General features: G+C 48.7%; 1 protein-coding gene across 4 annotated transcripts in view; it reads right to left on the bottom strand.

Annotated features, from left to right (window-relative positions):
- Positions 1–15,117, bottom strand: part of LOC105488126 (SMAD family member 3) — a 128,481-nt gene extending 113,364 nt beyond the window's left edge. For 2 of the 4 annotated variants that reach the window (XR_011626414.1, XM_011751935.3), the window contains exon 1: positions 14,371–15,117. Coding sequence is in view for 2 of the 4 variants with exons in the window: in XM_011751935.3 (XP_011750237.2) it covers positions 14,371–14,576 (206 nt within the window). In the remaining 2 variants the exon portion in view is untranslated. The remainder of the gene's footprint in view (positions 1–14,370) is intronic. The other 2 variants (XM_011751925.3, XM_011751945.3) reach the window with 2 other exon arrangements.
- Between the last annotated feature and the right edge of the window lie 1,369 nt (positions 15,118–16,486).

The following is a 16,486-nucleotide window of genomic DNA, read 5'->3' on the forward strand; positions in this document are numbered from 1 at the left end:
AAGAAAAGGCATGCTTACTGTTATTTTTAATTCCTTCCTCAAGGCCTTCCAAAATTCTTCAGCAGGATTATCCACTACACTTTCACCACTCCCGGCCAATAGTCCCTTTGAAGCCCTCAGCTAAAGTGAAGCGCAGGGCAGGAAAAGTCAAGTCCCAGAAGTCTGTGCTCTTGGCCATTAAATAACATCCAAGTTGCACTGGGCCTACTGGCATCTCCCGGGCTTCAAAGGTACAGGGACTGATGATGGTGCTGACATAGCAGAGCCATGCGAATGCCCTGCCACCACCACCCCCACCTACTCCATACATACCCGACCTTGACCTCTATACCTCCTTTCCCTTCAGTAGTAGACATCAGCATAGCCAAATGTTCCCTAACACCTACTCCAGTTAATTAAGCTCTGGTACTCACTTTACCATGTTTTTAACGTCTCATCCAGTTTTAAAATATTATATTGCCAACTTGTTGCATGACCTTGGGCAAGTCCTTTCACTTAGAATAGCAGGACATAATTTGCACATTCCCTTCCACTTAAGCAACAGCACAGGAGCTGGCGGATCCAATTCTCCATCACCTTGGTCAGGTATCAAGACCAGAGGCAGGGTGACTATTACCCAGGTTTGCCTGGACAGTCCCGGTTTGTGGCCAAGGACCGTAATTAATAGTGGCCATAATTAATAATGCTGCCCCTTTTCACTTTTGGAAATGTCTTGGTTTGATAAATTATGTAGTCATCCTCGATTCTAAAAGGGGTAGAGCTTCAGCAGCAAATCCAGCTCCAGCCCTTAGCCTGAGACCTAAAGCAACTTACCTAAGTAATCTGAACCTTGTTTCTGTCATTTACCAAAAGGGAATAATGATAGCAAAGTCACGGCTTTTTGTATGAGGACAAGAATGGCCACCCTTTCTTGAGGGGCTATGGGGTAGAATGCAGATAACTAGGAACCAGAGACCTGAGTTGAGATTCCTGTTCTGCCACTGACTCCTCAATGCTTCAGCCTCCTCCTCTGTAAACATAAATAATCCATCTTTCCCAGAGTACTGTAGGTAAGTAAATAAGATCAAAGAGATCACCCACTCTGGCATACACTCAGCATGCAGTTGACACTCAGTCCATGCAGCACGTACCAGGATCATCCCACGTGAGTGGGCTTAGGTGATTTGCTAACAGTCAACACTGCTGACTCGACCATCTTCTGAGTCAAATGCTTGGACAAGGCCAAGAGTAACAGCTCACCTAAGCTTCTAGTACCAAGGCACCAGAGCATGTGTGCCCTGAGCTCATATTCCAATATAATTTTGTGCAATATTTATGATTGTCTCTAAAGTCTCTGTGGGAAATCTGGGTGTGAACTTGGAAGCCTTAACTCCCATCTCTGTCAGAAAGGGTTTTCAGCAGTATTAGTAAGTTCTACACCATAAAGAAATAATATGTGGGGGCCAGGCGTGGTGGCTTATGCCTATAATCCCAGCACTGTGGGAGGCCGACGCGGGCAGATCACCTGAGGTCGGGAGTTCGAGACCAGCCTGACCAACATGGAGAAACCCCATCTTTACTAAAAATACAAAATTAGCCGGGCATGGTGGTGAATGCCTGTAATCCCAGCTACCCGGGAGGCTGAGACAGGAGACTCGCCTGAATCCGGGAAGCAGAGGTTGCCGTGAGCCACAGTCATGCCTTTGCACTCCAGCCTGGGCAATAAGAGCGAAACTCCATCTCAAAATAAAAAAAAAAAAAAAAGAAAGAAAGAATATGAGACATTGCAAAACAATTCACAGCTTGCAAGAAGCTTTTAATCTAAAATAAATCTAATCCGATCTAAATACATAACTTTAATAACGTCCCTCCTGAGGGAGGTCATTGTTTTTCCCATTTTACTGATGAGAAAAAGGAGGTTCAAAGAAGTTAAACAACATGTCCACAGTCACCACTGCAGTAAGCTGGGGAGCAGGGATTTGAACCCACGGCACTCCGCAGCAACAGGCGGCCCCTGGTCTTGCCTTCAGTGACAGGTTTCTAGCAGTGTTTTCAAAAACAGCCCATGAACTAGAATCAGTCCTTGGACATGAAACTCAATCTTTTAAAAACCCAGCAACGTAAACCACCACCACCACCAAGTTGACCCTATAGAGGAGAGGTAAATCATACCCAATCTCTCAATGATAAAATGAACGAAGAATACTGATTTAAAGATGCTATTTTACTCTCTTATTAAGGAATATAATCTGTTTGTAATAAACTTACATCATGCTATGGATCTGCGGTACAGAATTTAGGTAGTTTCACTGATTGCAGTGTGGTGTGGAATTGGAAAGCATAGCCTCGACGATCATCAACAAATTAAAAACACTGACCAGAGACAGTCCATATGAAGGCACTGTGTCAGGCACAGGGAAGACCCAGCAGACGCACTGGGGGGCCTGTGCTTGGGTAGACCAGGCATCTGCATGGAGCCCACTAACACCCCACTTAGTTTCCCAAGGAATCCATATCAAAAGGCTGACATGACTCACTGGCTAATTACCTGAACGCCTGGGCTCCCTGAGCCCTCCTGGCTGAACAACATGTCTTCTCTCCTGACAGTGAACAAAACACTGTTTTCAACCTGGTCCAGACATAGCCTAAAGCTGTTCACATGGTACTGTAAAGGATTATGACTCTGACCTGGATAACTTGGGCAGAAAACCTGCTGTTAACAGCCACTGGGTAAGAGGAGGAAATGAAATAAGAAACGATAGAATGGTGGCTTTCACCATGCCACTTCCCTGCTTTAAAATCTCCTGGACGCTTACAGAGCAAGGTCCAAACACAAAGTACCAAGTTTGACAAACCAAAGCCCTTGACAACATCCTTCTCCAGCTCCTCTCTGGCCACTCCCTCATCCACATTCTGGCCACCCTAAACTGTCTTGCCTTCCCTAGACAGCAGGCCCTTCCACATTCTGGTCTGTGATCTGTGCTGCCTCCCACCCCACTCCTACACTCCTATCCATCCGTCAAGGCCCCATTTGAGCATGCCTCCTCTGTGAAGCCTGCAGAAATAGATCTGCTCTTCCTCTGGGCTCCCAAACATTTCGTTTGACCTTCACTCTAGTGTCTCTTCCATGAACCCACCATAACTGTGGTTACTGGTGTCCCTTTTTGCCTCTGAGCAGTTCAGAGACACGATTTCATCTCTGTATCTCTGGTGCTTAATAAAGATTTCCAGCAAACAAATGCACATTCAGTGGTTCAGTTCTCTGCTCCACTTTTTGAATGAGCAGCTACAATATGTAGCACCTTCTCCCTCATCTACATTAAATTCATTCTGACCTGGGTTCAGGGTGAGGGAAATCAATTCCTGCGAACATCTCCAAAATCCTACCAATATAATGGTGCCACCTGGGCTGGGATTCAGTTGTGGCCACGCAACTGAGCGGATGGTGCAAAAATAAAAGAAAGAAAAGAAAAGGAAAAGAAAGGAGAGAAGAGAAAGAAAGAAAGAAAGGCCTGTCCCTACAAAGCAAGAATACATAGGATGGCCTACACACCATATGTAGTATTTAAAGACAGAAATCAAGGTAACAAACGATTACACAGCACGCTTTCTATCATCCTACCTCGACCAATACTTTAATAAGTCCAGGTTTGAGTTTAGGATTCCCTGACCCCTTGGTTTCACAATGGAATGTGGAAGCTCAGAGAGACCCAGCCCCAGATCTCAGCCCACCCCTAGCACCACCCATAACTTTGAGAGGCCTGGTGCACACCCACATTGAGTCCCCAGGTCACAAGTCCAAGCTCTAGCCAATTCCTTCATACCCCTGCACCCCTTGCCCAGCCACTGGGCCCGCGGGTACATGTGTTGTCCATGGCTAACACAGTCTGCCCTCAAGTAACAGACCTGCGGAAGAGACCTACCCAGGACTTGGAAACAGGCTCAAGACACTGGGGCAGGGAACTGCAGGGCCAGGCCTCTGAGCAGGATCTGGAAAAAGGAAGTGCTGGCTCTAGATGGGCCTGTCCCTTGGCCCTAGAGTCTCCTTGCCCCAACAAGAGGAGCACAGCCAGGTGGAACGCCAAAGCATGACTCTTTAAACGTGAGCTCCCTCTTGCACGTATCTGAGGGCAGTCAAGGGTACAGCCACCACGTCTGGGTCATTTCAGAGCCATGAGTTTCTGGACCTGACCATTCTCACTCAACAGCCAAGCTAACCAGTAAGCTAGTACTTGAGGGAGAGCCGGAAGTGCCTTCCAACTTGGGCCTCAAAAAAACACCAGCAACAATAAACATCATGCACTTCCATGCACTTACGGGCAACTATCAGTGACAGGCGCGTGAGTCACTGCGTTTCTGCTTCAGGATCTTACCCATCCCCCACCCCAGGAGACCTGATTCATCAGTTTGTTTTTAGTACTATTATTTTTGGTCCACCAAACGAATTTTTAAAAATAATGATAGAGAAGGTGAGGGGGGAGGGCACAACCACCTAAGAATATGAATTGTTTCTCTTTCAATAGCCTGCCAAGCCTTACATCAACAAGTGGCATGTCTGTATGTTCTCCGTGTGTATTGAAGTAGATCCTTTTACTATATCAACTGAGACTCTCCAAAGGAGAATGCCCTGCGAGCAAGGGTGTCGGGGTGGGAAGGGGATCACCTATTGGAGTCGATGGACACCATCTGCCAAATTTCCCCTCTGAAAGGGAAAATGAGTGTTTACTGAGCACCTACTGTGTACTATGATCGATACTGGCAAAGTACTTGATACATCTTATCTCATTTGGGTTGATTTCTTTTTTTTTTTTTTTGAGACGGAGTCTCACTCTGTTGCCCTGGCTAGAGTACAGTGGTACAATCTTGGCTCACTGCAACTTCCCGCTCCCAGATTCCAACAATTCTCTTGTCTTAGCCTCCTGAGTAGTGAAATTACAGTCACCCGCTACCACGCCCAACTAATTTTTGTAGTTTTAGTAGAGACAAGGTTTCACCATATTGGTCAGGCTGGTCTCAAACTATTGACCTCAGGTGATCCAGCCACCTTGGCTTCCCAAAATGCTGGGATTATAGGCATGAGCCACCGTGCCCGGCCACTTGGGTTGATTTCTATGAAGTAGGTAGTTTCATCCTCATTTTACAGATGCAGAAACTGGGGCTCAGTAAGTTGAAGCAAAGTACCCAAGGTCACCACATAGCTGATAACTGTCAGACTCAAACCCAGATCCATCAGACTTGAGAGGCTTTGCTCTTTCTGCCTAACTGTGCTCTTCCTGTCCCCCCCCCCCCCCGCTCCCCAGGTAATATGTGAAGAACCTGTTTGGGTAGAGACAGCCACACACAAAATGTAAAGGGGTGGCACACCAAACAGTAATTCACTCTGCCCTCCCATGGACTAGGAGAAATTAGACCCACCTTGAGTCTGACTTCAGTAAGAGTAAGAAAAAGTTTACAACCAGGAAGATTTGAAGCAAAAGGAAAAATCCAATTTCCATCACCAGCGCCTGCTTTCAGCCACTTGTAACTACTCAAAAAGTCCTTTCTGGATTCATTACTCCACATTTGGGCTTAGCCCAGAGGTGATTTTTTAAGGAAAAAATGCCTTTTGGCATTTTTGAGCTGTGACAGCGTAAAAACAGACCTTTAAAAAACACACACCCAAAAAGCATCACTATTTTCAAAAGTCCAGTTGAAAAGAAAAAAAAAAATTGGTGACATCTCAGAGCTACAACTTGGCTTGGCAGTTTGTGATGCAACACTTAGCCACAAAAGGGACCAGATTTATAATCTGTAGGTTTCAAAGGCAAAGTCATACACAGTGTTTCTTAAACAAACTGGAGTCTTAACCCAGCTCTACTAAAAATACAAAAATTAGCCGGGCGTGGTGGCGGGCGCCTGTAGTCCCAGCTACTCAGGAGGCTGAGGCAGGAGAAATGCTTGAACCTGGAACTGCAGTGAGCTAAGATCGTGCCACTGAACTCAAGCCTGGGCGACAGAGCGAGACTGTCAAAAAAAAAAAAAAAAAAAAGCAAGCAAGCAAGAAACAAACAATACTGGAGTCCTAAATACCCGCAAAGCACTCAAGAGAAAAACTTGCCAGATGTAAGCTGGGAGAGCCATGTGATACTGAAAAAGAACTATTTAGGTGGAAACTCACTTTTCATTTCCTAGTTGGGGTTTAAACTTGCAACATCCACGCTGCCTAACAAAAGGCTCATGCTTACGCAATCAAGTGCAGCCTTTCTTTATATAGATGCTTGCAAATAAATAAAGGAAGCTTCCTGGGTAAACTTTGACATATGAGCAAACATTTTCCACAGGTATCCTCTATAATGCCTACCTCTTACATTTAACCATTTTTAGGCATCTGTGGTCATTAGTTTAAGTAAACTTCCTGTTCTTAGAATAGTCAAAAATAGCAACAAAAGAAGAAAAACTGTTCACTGCATTTCAAGAGGCACAGCCTCCACGTCTTCATCCTAGCATTATTTTTACATTCCTTTGTAGTTAAATTTCACTGATTCAGACTCACAGAGTAAGGAAGAGGAAAGGAAGAGGGAGGGAAATCACCAAAATTAAAGGCTGAATTACAATTTTATTATTCCACTTATGTAAATTAGTTGACACCAGGCTGACAGAGTCTTGGAACATTGATAATCAAAGATCTGTCATTCACTGATGAACTAGATGCATGCAAATGGGAGCTTCTAAAATGTTTGTATGTGGCCAGGCGCAGTGGCTCACGCCTGGAATCCCAGCACTTTCGGAGGCCGAAGCGGGCAGATCACTCGAGGCCAGGAGTTGGAGACCAGCCTGGCCAACATGGCGAAACTGGTCTCTAATGAAAATAGAAACTTAGCCGGGTATGGTGGCACATGCCTGTAATCCCAGCTACTCAGAAGGATGAGGCAGGAGAATCACTTGAACCTGGGAGACGGAGGTTGCAGTGAGGCAAGACTGCGCCATTGCACTTCAGCCTGGGCAACAAGAGCAAAACTCCATCTCAAAAAATAAAATAAAATAAAATAAAATAAAATGCTTGTAGGAATACAATTCCAAGTTAGAAAGGCCCTCCAATAGAGCTTATCTAGCCTATTTTCCAGTTAAGAACATTTGAGGCCCAAAGAAGTAAGGTAACTTGTCCCAGGTCACACAGCTAATCAGAAACAGAGCCATGTCTAGAACCTACCCAGGTCTGCTGACTCCTACCTCCAAAATAATCCCCAAACCCTTGTTTATTAGTAATTTTTCTTTAACAGCATTTATGGGGCAAAAAGGCCTGCTAAACAAACTTTCGCCTAGTCGAGAATTAGCCAAACTTCTTAATTAATAGCCTTCTACTGTGTTTTCATTTTGAACTGAGTCTCTGTCAAAACATTCTACAGCAGTTGCCACTGTGGCAGGGTGCTGTTTATAGGAAGGGCCTTAGATAACCAACAGTGGATAGTATGACTCGTGCTATAGATTTGTTTATTTCTCCAACTGTTAATTAAGTCGAAACAAAGGATAATGTTATACAGAGAGAGAGAGAGAGAGATCCTTGTCAAGTCAATAAACTGCAGAGCTTGGGGGACTTGGTTTGTTTGGCACCAAAAAACAGTATTTACAAATTAGCTAAAGAGTGAACACATACAGCATTCTTACAACTCCAAAGAGCCTGTGTTTCACAGCCAGTGGACTAGAAGCTACAGGAGGCGCCAGGGACAGTATCTGCCTTATTCACTATTTTGTCCCCATTACCTGGCACAGAAATCAGCACCTGGTAGGAGCATTAAAGGAAGGCATAAAAAGGAACTGGACACGTTCTCTTGGAATGGCCTCTGTTCTAAAACTTAGAATAGAGTAAAATTAGAAACCAAAACTTCTGTAGCATGAACTTAGGATGGCAACTTCCCACTGTTTCCAGGAACCATTGTGCTTGAAGATGGGAAGACTGAAGGTTCCATAGCTCAGGGACTTGTCAGAGGCCAACAGAAGGTCCTACCCCTCCTTAGGGAGGAGCTAGTCCCATCCAACACTGCACCAGCCATTCACGTGTGCACATGGCTGGTGAATCTCCCATCCCCTGTATATTCAGCAGGCTGCCATCACGAGCAGCCTTCTTGGGCAGTCCTCTTGCCAGCCAACCAACTCTATGAGATGTGGATTTGGGGGAGGGAATGGAGTCTTCCTTTAGTTTTGCTTTTGTTTTAATCAGTCAACATGTTAAAGGAGAAAAGGGCAAAAGTCAATTAGGACTATTGATGAGACTTGCTGATTAAGAAAGCTGCATTCCAACCTTAGAGAACTTAATTGCAATTACAGGAAGCTGAAGAAGAGGTGGACGAAGGTGGGAGAATAAGGTTAACGGGAATGAAAGCTGATTTCAATTTAAAGCAAGCCCTGCTTGGTCCTATTTATTTCATTAAGGAGCTCATGCAGAATAATGGCTGTACTGTGCATCAAATGGCATTAAAATCTCCTAATAAATTAACAAGTAAAAATTAATGGTCGCTCAGTTCACTAAATTGTGTTAATTTTATTTCCATTATAATAATACAGCAATCACATGTCTACATTATTAAACCAATATTTATTTTTTAACTCATTTAACTGGATTCCTGATGTGATAGGCCTGAAACAAATTCTATCAATTTAATCAACTTCTTGCATTTCTCATCAGAATTAAATGCGACGGTATTCATAGACTTTTTTCTGTTATTAAAACTGTAATTTAAAACTTTGCCCTTGCAAAGACTTTTTTAAAAACACACCACTAAAAGCGCCGATGTTCATTCAGAAACTCGGGTATCTAGGATTTATTCTCAGCAACTGTTAACTAGAGAAACAAGAAGCTAGATCACACTGAAGCTCTGAATTTCAACGCAACCATCTGCAAGTTGTCCACTTTTTATTTATTTATTTATTTGTTTATTTATTTTGGGACGGAGTCTCGCTCTGTCACCCAGGCTGGAGTATAATGGTGCAACCTCCACCTCCCAGGTTCAGGTGATTCTCCTGCCTCAGCCTCCTGAGTAGCTGGGACTTACAGGCGCCCGCCACCATGGCCGGCTAATTTTTTTGTATTTTTAGTAGAGATGGGGTTTCACCATGTTAGCCAGAATGGTCGTGATCTCCTGACCTTGTGATCCGCCTGCCTCAGCCTCCTAAAGTGCTGGGATTACAGGCGTGAGCCACCGTGCCCGGCCAAGTTGTCCACTTTTTATTAACACTCCCTGTCATATTCTGAGCTGATATATCTGAAGTCCCTGTTCCCACCAAGGAAACCTGAATTTCAGGTTTGCAGTACCAAATTACTTTTTACTTCAAAGAGAAAATGGTTTACAGTGGAGTAAAATATCGCACCCAAGTCACTGGCCATTCAGTGCCAGTTACAAGGTAACATATTTATAGCAGCACACAGTTTAGTAAAAGACAGAGGATAAAGATGTCCTCATTCTTGTAGGGAACTATCCCCATGTACCAAAAAGTTCCCAACATCATACTGCAGTCCAAAAACCTTCACTTGGATAACTCTTGTCCCCTTCTTAGTTTTCCACCTCTCATGGGTTCTCCTCCTGTCTATACCTCCTCTCACAGAATTAACTGTGTTTCCATATTGCTGGTACTTAGTACATTCCTCAGCCGCAGCTCATGCTACACCTTTGAGCAAGTCTGTCTCCCGCTCTAGACAGGGAGCTCTTGGAGTACAGGGACCCTTCTGGGGTCATTGTAGTACATGCTCAATCAAGGACTGAATAATTCAATAATGAATGAATGATGCAGAACGAAGGCTAAACGTCACATACTTGTCAAGTTCTCTGGTTCACAAAACACTTCCACATGACTTATCTCATCCTGACTTTATAGGTGCAGACATAAAAGCTGTGAAACTTAAGTGGATTCCCAAATCCTTGCAGGTAGTAGAACGGTAGGTACAGGACCTGAATCTTGTGTTTTTTTCCCAGAGAAAACAGATGCCTGTCATTATTTTATTTTCGAACATAGTGACTTCTACAATATTTAAAAGGCACATCAACGCCCGGCCCCATCAAAAATCATCCATACTAGATCTCGTATTTCTACTGGTAACTGGGAATGAGAAAGAGATAGCAGTTAGGTACTCAAATAATGCCCTATTAATGTTTCCCTTACTGATGTGTAAGCTCCTCACAGGCAGGGAACTTTTCAAACGTGTCTCTATATCCTCCTCTGGTACCTAAAAAACTGACTCAGACATGGGAGGGGTCCAATAAATATCAATAAATCAACACAATCCAGCCCTGTAACATTTGACTGGCAATTCTCAACAGAGGGGCTGTCTGCAAACATTCCACTCCCAGGTGCAAGCAGCATGTTCCAAGGTTCTAAATGTTCCCAGGGAACATCAAGTGGCTCCTAGGTTCAGCTGCAGCTGAGTCAGTTCCCTCATCAGCTACCTATTGTCCTGCAGGCACCTCCTCTTCTCAGGCCCTACGTGGAGCTCCCCTAATCAAAGTTAACAAGAGCAAAGAGACAAGGGACTACCTCCCTAGCAGCTGGAAGGGGGCTTGCTTCCAATGGGCCACATGGTGCTCTAAGCTGCAGCCGAGAAGAGGGAGGCCTCTACAGCCTCGGTAATAGGTCTATCCCCAGAAATCTGGAAAAAGAATGTTAAAGATTAGGATCTTTTTCCCTTCTCAAAGTGAGAGTACCCTGGCAAAATTCAAGGAGATAATAAGAGGAGGCAACAGTAAAAGATCAGATTCGGTGGGGCGTGGTGGCTCACACCTGTAATCCCAGCACTTTGGGAGGCCAAGGTGGGCAGATCACAAGGTCAGGAGTTCAAGACCAGGCTGACCAACATGGTGAAACCCCATCTCTACTAAAAATACAAAAATTAGCTGGACGTGGTGGCAGGCGCCTGTAATCCCAGCTACTCGGGAGGCTGAGGCACAAGAATCGCTTGAACCGGGAGGCAGAGGTTGCAGTAAGCTAAGATCAGGCCACTGCACTCCAGCCTGGGCAACAGGGCAAGAATCTGCTTCCGAAACAAAAAGATCAGATTCACAGGGAGGGAGCAGATGCGGTGTGTCAGATCTAGCGTTTGCTTCAATCCTCCAATTTTCCCCTGGACTGGGTGCTCTGACACATGAAAGCCCAAATTCCCTTCCGAACAAGCAATGCTTTAAGCTTGGTCTAGCTCCCAACAATGAGGCCAAGGCATGGATTCCCTGGTGGAAGCACAAGCTACCAGTGTCTACCAGAAAACTAAGTTTTAAATGTGCCGAGCTCCTTATTCCTCATATAATGCTCACACACCAACTCTCATTCAGTGGCAAATGCTTTGATTCCATTCTTATACACTGGCAAGGAAGATACCTGCAGCTTTACTCAGGTACTCAAGCAGGTGAGGCATGAGAGGCTGTTACAAAACTTGTGTAAATTCTGTCAATCCTGCCAGACCTCAGAGTATCCTGATAGCCCCTTTGTTGGTGTATCTAAATGAAGCTCTTACCACTTCCTCGGCACCAATCTCTTTTACCTTCTTGATGTCGGTAAGTGTGTATCACTCCAGCTCCCCTGATAATTGAAACAAATTAGAGCTGGTGTCACAGAGAAGCAAGCCTGTGGTCTGGAAGTCCCCAGTATACAGCTCTAATTGCCAAATATTGCTGTTGCAGCTCGTGATTATATATTAGCCAAAACACACTTGGCTTAATCTCCTTAGACTGAGGGCTCCTTAAACCCCAGAGTCCAGATCTTGCAGAGTGTTTTTAAGCATCCAGTGACCAACCCCCCACACACAGGGGGAATGACTAAGTTAAACGCTTTCCTTTCTCTACTTTCCAAACTAAAAGGCAGTTGTGGTGAAAGCAGACAATTTGACAAGCAACACTGCAATCTATGGGGCTTAGCAGACACATCGATATCACCAGCATAAGGCCAAACCAGCCACCTCCCCAAGACGTGGCCTTTAGTTTTCTGCCCACGACCAAAACAGCAGCAGTTGTTGCCAAGGGACACAAGGTGACCCAGAGGCGTGGGCACAAAATCCAAGGATGAAAATCCATTTTGTCTGGATCCACCCAAGCAACTGGGTTTCCCTAACTGAAAAAAAAGATGAAAAAAAAAAAAATCTGCTTTTGCATTCAGTCCTATCCAGGCAGGCAGAAGATGCCTCAGTCCTAACAAAGTCACGAGAAGGCCACAGGGCAGGTTGGCTTGAACCCTCAGAATCATCCAAAGCGTTCACATGTCTTAGGCTTCCAAAGTCTCAGCAGGACTTTGGAAGAGGAAAAGGCAGGCCAAAGGTATGGCCCCACAGAGGACAAACTCCTACAAGGCAAGGGAAAGCAGGGCCTCTCTGCCAAGCGATCACCAGCCCAAAGATTAAAGAAGCAACCGCACATACAAACATCCACAGGGCCCTCCCCAAGCTAACACAGTTTTAGCATTCAGCAAAGAATGTATTCAGGATCTTCAAAGTATAAAGCAGCATGGGTCAGCAGAAAGAGCACATTCTGTCAGAATCCCACGTCTACAACTCAAGCCTTTTCACCTCTCTCTTTTAAAGTTTCCTCTGCTTTAAAAACGTGATAATCTTAAGCCTAACAACCTTATCTACTTTCCAGGGCTGGTTGCTTGCTTGCTTGCTTTCTATCTTGTTTTGAGGACCTCAGAAAACCATGTGAAAGTGCTTTGTAAACTGTGAAACACTTTTCACAGCTGCCTGTTTTATAATTGATACCATTTTTTTTCCTGTTTCAATGCATAAAGCACTTGTCTTCAATGCACCCAGGCAGATAAGAGGAAGGTAGGTTTGACAGACCCCTCCCCAGACAGAGAAGTAGCATATTCACCCACTCTACCCTCTCCACCCCCACCGAAGGAATACAGAAGAATTAAGAACCAGAGCTGGAACCAAATCCCAGGTCTCTCTGACCATCACATCACACCACCTCCTCTGAAGTCAATTCTGGCTCCCGATCACACGGCCAGGGACTTCCCCAGACAGCACACCGCCTTCCCTCCCCCTTTATTGACTGGATCCACCCAGTCAAAAAAAAAAAAAAAAAATTTTAAGTCTGCACTCCCACCATATGTGGCATTTATTTCCAGGGGAGGCCTGCCCTGGGTTCCCGTGGACAGATGTTGCTTTGTGCCTGCCTGACTCGCCTGGCAGCCCTTGTACAACTGCCCCAAGCAGGTGGCCAAGGATGGAGTCCACCCTGGCCCAGGGGCAGGGATGACAATCCCTTTTTTGGCTTACAGTCCCTGGTGCTTTCTACTCATTCCTCTGCAGCCTGGGACCCCCAAAACAGCCAGCCCCCAACACACACACTCTCTCCCTTGGTTCAGAATCAAAGGAGGCTGAGAGGTAGAGACAGGAAGTCAAGGTATCCCCACCCCCAATTCCCAGCCAGGCACAGCTAAGCTAAGGAAGGCCCTGGGGGAGTGGAGAGAAGTCACTGACCCTTTCTATCAGCCATCTGTGGGCTCCCGCCCGACCTAGCTAGCGCGCAACAGGAAGGATAAAGGAGATGCAGACAGATGGCAGCGCGCTTTGGGAAGGAGGGCTCTACAGGAATGCGAGGGCCGATGCGAGGCCCACTTTGGGGTGTGTTTTGTTATCTGCCCGGTTCCAGCCCGCCCCTCTCCCTCATTCTGCACGGACTCAAAATCTCTTGGACCAAAAGGAGGGCAAAAGAGTCGGGATGGGGAGTGGGAGGTGGGGTGAGAAGACCCTATTTTCTGCCACTTGTCTCTCCCATTTGGAAGTCAGAGCATTGCACTGCAACCAAAGTGCGTGCGTGCTCAGGGGGCGGGAGACTGGCACAACCGAGTCTAAAAATACTCGATAAAAATGCTAATCCCGAAGGCAAAGAAAGAACGAAGAAGGAATCTGTCAATCACGAGGCTCCCGCTCCTCACCCACAGCCCCAGCTGTACGGACCGCATTCCTGTAGAGGAAAGTGGGGAGACCGGACTGAAGAAAAGAAACGCAAAGACACCACCACCTCCACGAGCGCGGGCCGCGGGGGCGGGAGGCGGCGGCGGCGGAGGAGGGGCTCCGACCCGCGGAGCCGAACAAAGCGGGCCTCAACTTCCAGCCCCAGCTCCCCAGGGTGGGGGCGGCCGAGTCCCGCAACAACCCGCTCTCCCCTCCCGGAGGTGGAAAGGGAATGTGAGGTCTGGAAGCCAGAGTGCCGTGTGGAAGCCTCGGGCTCTGATCTTTGCAAATGCAGTGATGGTTTTGTTTGGGGTCCCCCCACCCCCTTCCTGCCCGCGCTCTAGCTCCCACTCTCACACACACGCACCCACACAGTCTCCCTCTCTCTCCCTCTTCCCATCTCCAACCCCAATGGGTCGGCCCCGCAGTGCCAGGGGGCCGGGTCGGCGTGTCCCCGGGTCCCCCGGGCGGGCCCCCACCTGGGGATGGTGATGCACTTGGTGTTGGCGTTCTGCGTGGTGATGGCCTTCTCCAGCTCGTCCAGCTGCCCCGTCTTCTTGAGTTTCTTGACCAGGCTCTTGACCGCCTTCTCGCACCATTTCTCCTCCTGCCCGTTCTGCTCACCCTTCTTCCAGCCCAGCAGGCGCTTCACGATCGGGGGAGTGAAAGGCAGGATGGACGACATGGCTGGGGAGGGCGCGCGGGCGGCGAGGAGCGCCCCCGGCGGGGCTGGGCTCGACGGAACGCCGGGGGCGCAGAGGGGAGCTCGGCCGGGGCCTGCCGCGGTCGCCCAAACTTCGCCTCAACTCTCGGCGAAGTTGCTGGGGCGCCGGGCCGGGCCGCGGCGCTGCAGCCTGCGGGGCTCGGCGCGCGGCCCTGCGCCCGGAGCGGCTCCCACGGCGAAGAGAAGGGCGGCCGGGCGGGCGGACGGCAGCGGTGCCGGGTTGGGAAGGCCCCGAACGCGGGGCGGAGGCGGCGGCCGCGAGACTCCAAGTGGCAGCAGAAGTTTGGGTTTCCGCACGGGGTAGCTGTTTGGGTGCCGCCTCCGGGAAGGAAAGTCCAACCCCCGGCCAAACTTCGCTCGCCTTGCTAGCTTTGATGCGCAGATCCCTCCGCCTCTGCTGCCTCGCCGCCCCGCCACCCTCCTCCTCCCGGCTCGCCGCTAGCTCGCTCGCTGGCTGGGCCGGCCCGGGGCGTGCGCCGCGTTCCCGCTCCCGCCCGCTCCCAGTCTGTGTTTCATGCAAATCCGCGTGCAGCCTCCTTTCCAAGCGCTGTCACCGCCCCCTCGCCGCCGGGGCTCTCCGCCTCCTCCCCTGCGCCCCGCCACCTCCTCCCGCGGGCGCCCTGCCCGCCCCCTGCTCCGGGGAGGGCGACCGGCCGGCGGGCCGGCCACCACCCCGCGCCCAGCACGCCCACGTGGGCAACGCGGGCGGCGGCAGTCCTGGCTGGAGCGCGCGGGACCCCGCGCGGCCCCGACCTGAAGTCGGGCGGGCGAGGGGAGGAAGTCCTGGGAAACGCGCGGCGAGAGGGGCCTCGGGCGGGAGGGCTGAGCGCGGCCCGAGGCGTCCGCTCTCGGAGTCCACACTTGTGCGGCTCGGTTGGAGTTGCGGGCCGGAGAGGGTTGGACTCGCAGCAAGTAAGCGCCGTCCGGACGGGAGTGCACCCTGGAGAGGACCCGAGCCCGAGAGGGGGCGCGCGGAAGGCCCGGGCCCAGGAAGTTGGGGCCCGCACTTGGCCTCGCGCTGGCTGATCCCCGTCAAGGCTCTTGGCCGGCGCCCGCGCCCGCGCCCCTGGGCTGTTTTTATTCTCTCGTTGGTGAGATCACACCGGCCGAGAGCCTTGGGAAAGTGTGCGGAGGAGGGTGTGGGGGGGAGAAGTGGGTCCTCAGAAATGGAGAGCTGGGGACACCAGTGACAACCTGGACAATGGCTGGAGCCAGGGATCCTTTGAGCCTTCTGAACTGAGTGCCCGGCAGAAAATGAGCCTCAAGGACATCTGTTGAGTTCTTGAAGGAATGAATGGAGGTGCTTTCGAATTTATCTTTGGAAGAAATTTACGTAACACGGTGTTGCTGGATCTCCTGATAGAGAAAGATCGGAAATTTGATAATTCCCAGTAAATGGAAGAGTTTTGTTTCCAGAGCAATGAACTCACAAAAAAGTGGGGCAAGACAAGAGTATTCGGCGAGTTTGTGTATTCAAAAAAAGCAAAACAACAACAAACCAACTGGCACATTGGGGAGCTCCGGGGCTTTTCACCCCACCAAAAGAATTCAGGGGCGTCTGGCCGCAGGGCCCTCGGCGGCTTTAAGGAGCTACTCCAGGCCCCTTGGCCTTTCTCTTGCTGCTGCCTCCCGCAGTTGACTAGCCGGTGTCTAAGCCCTTTGTTTGTTTTTAACGGCAGGAATCCCCCACCCCCCAACCCCCACCCCCCACCCCCGCTTTGTTTAAAAAAAAAAAAAAAAGTTATCTGCAAACCCTCAAGTGGGTGGGGAGTTACAAAGCCCTGTGAGGTGTGGCGGAATCCACAAAGTCAGCCCAGAAGCGGCAGGGGCCCTTGCTTTGCCCCAGAGAACCGCCTCCCACAAGCCAGTCC

The sequence above is a fragment of the Macaca nemestrina genome, chromosome 7 (assembly GCF_043159975.1).
Source record: "Macaca nemestrina isolate mMacNem1 chromosome 7, mMacNem.hap1, whole genome shotgun sequence".
Taxonomy (NCBI): Eukaryota; Metazoa; Chordata; class Mammalia; order Primates; family Cercopithecidae; genus Macaca; species Macaca nemestrina.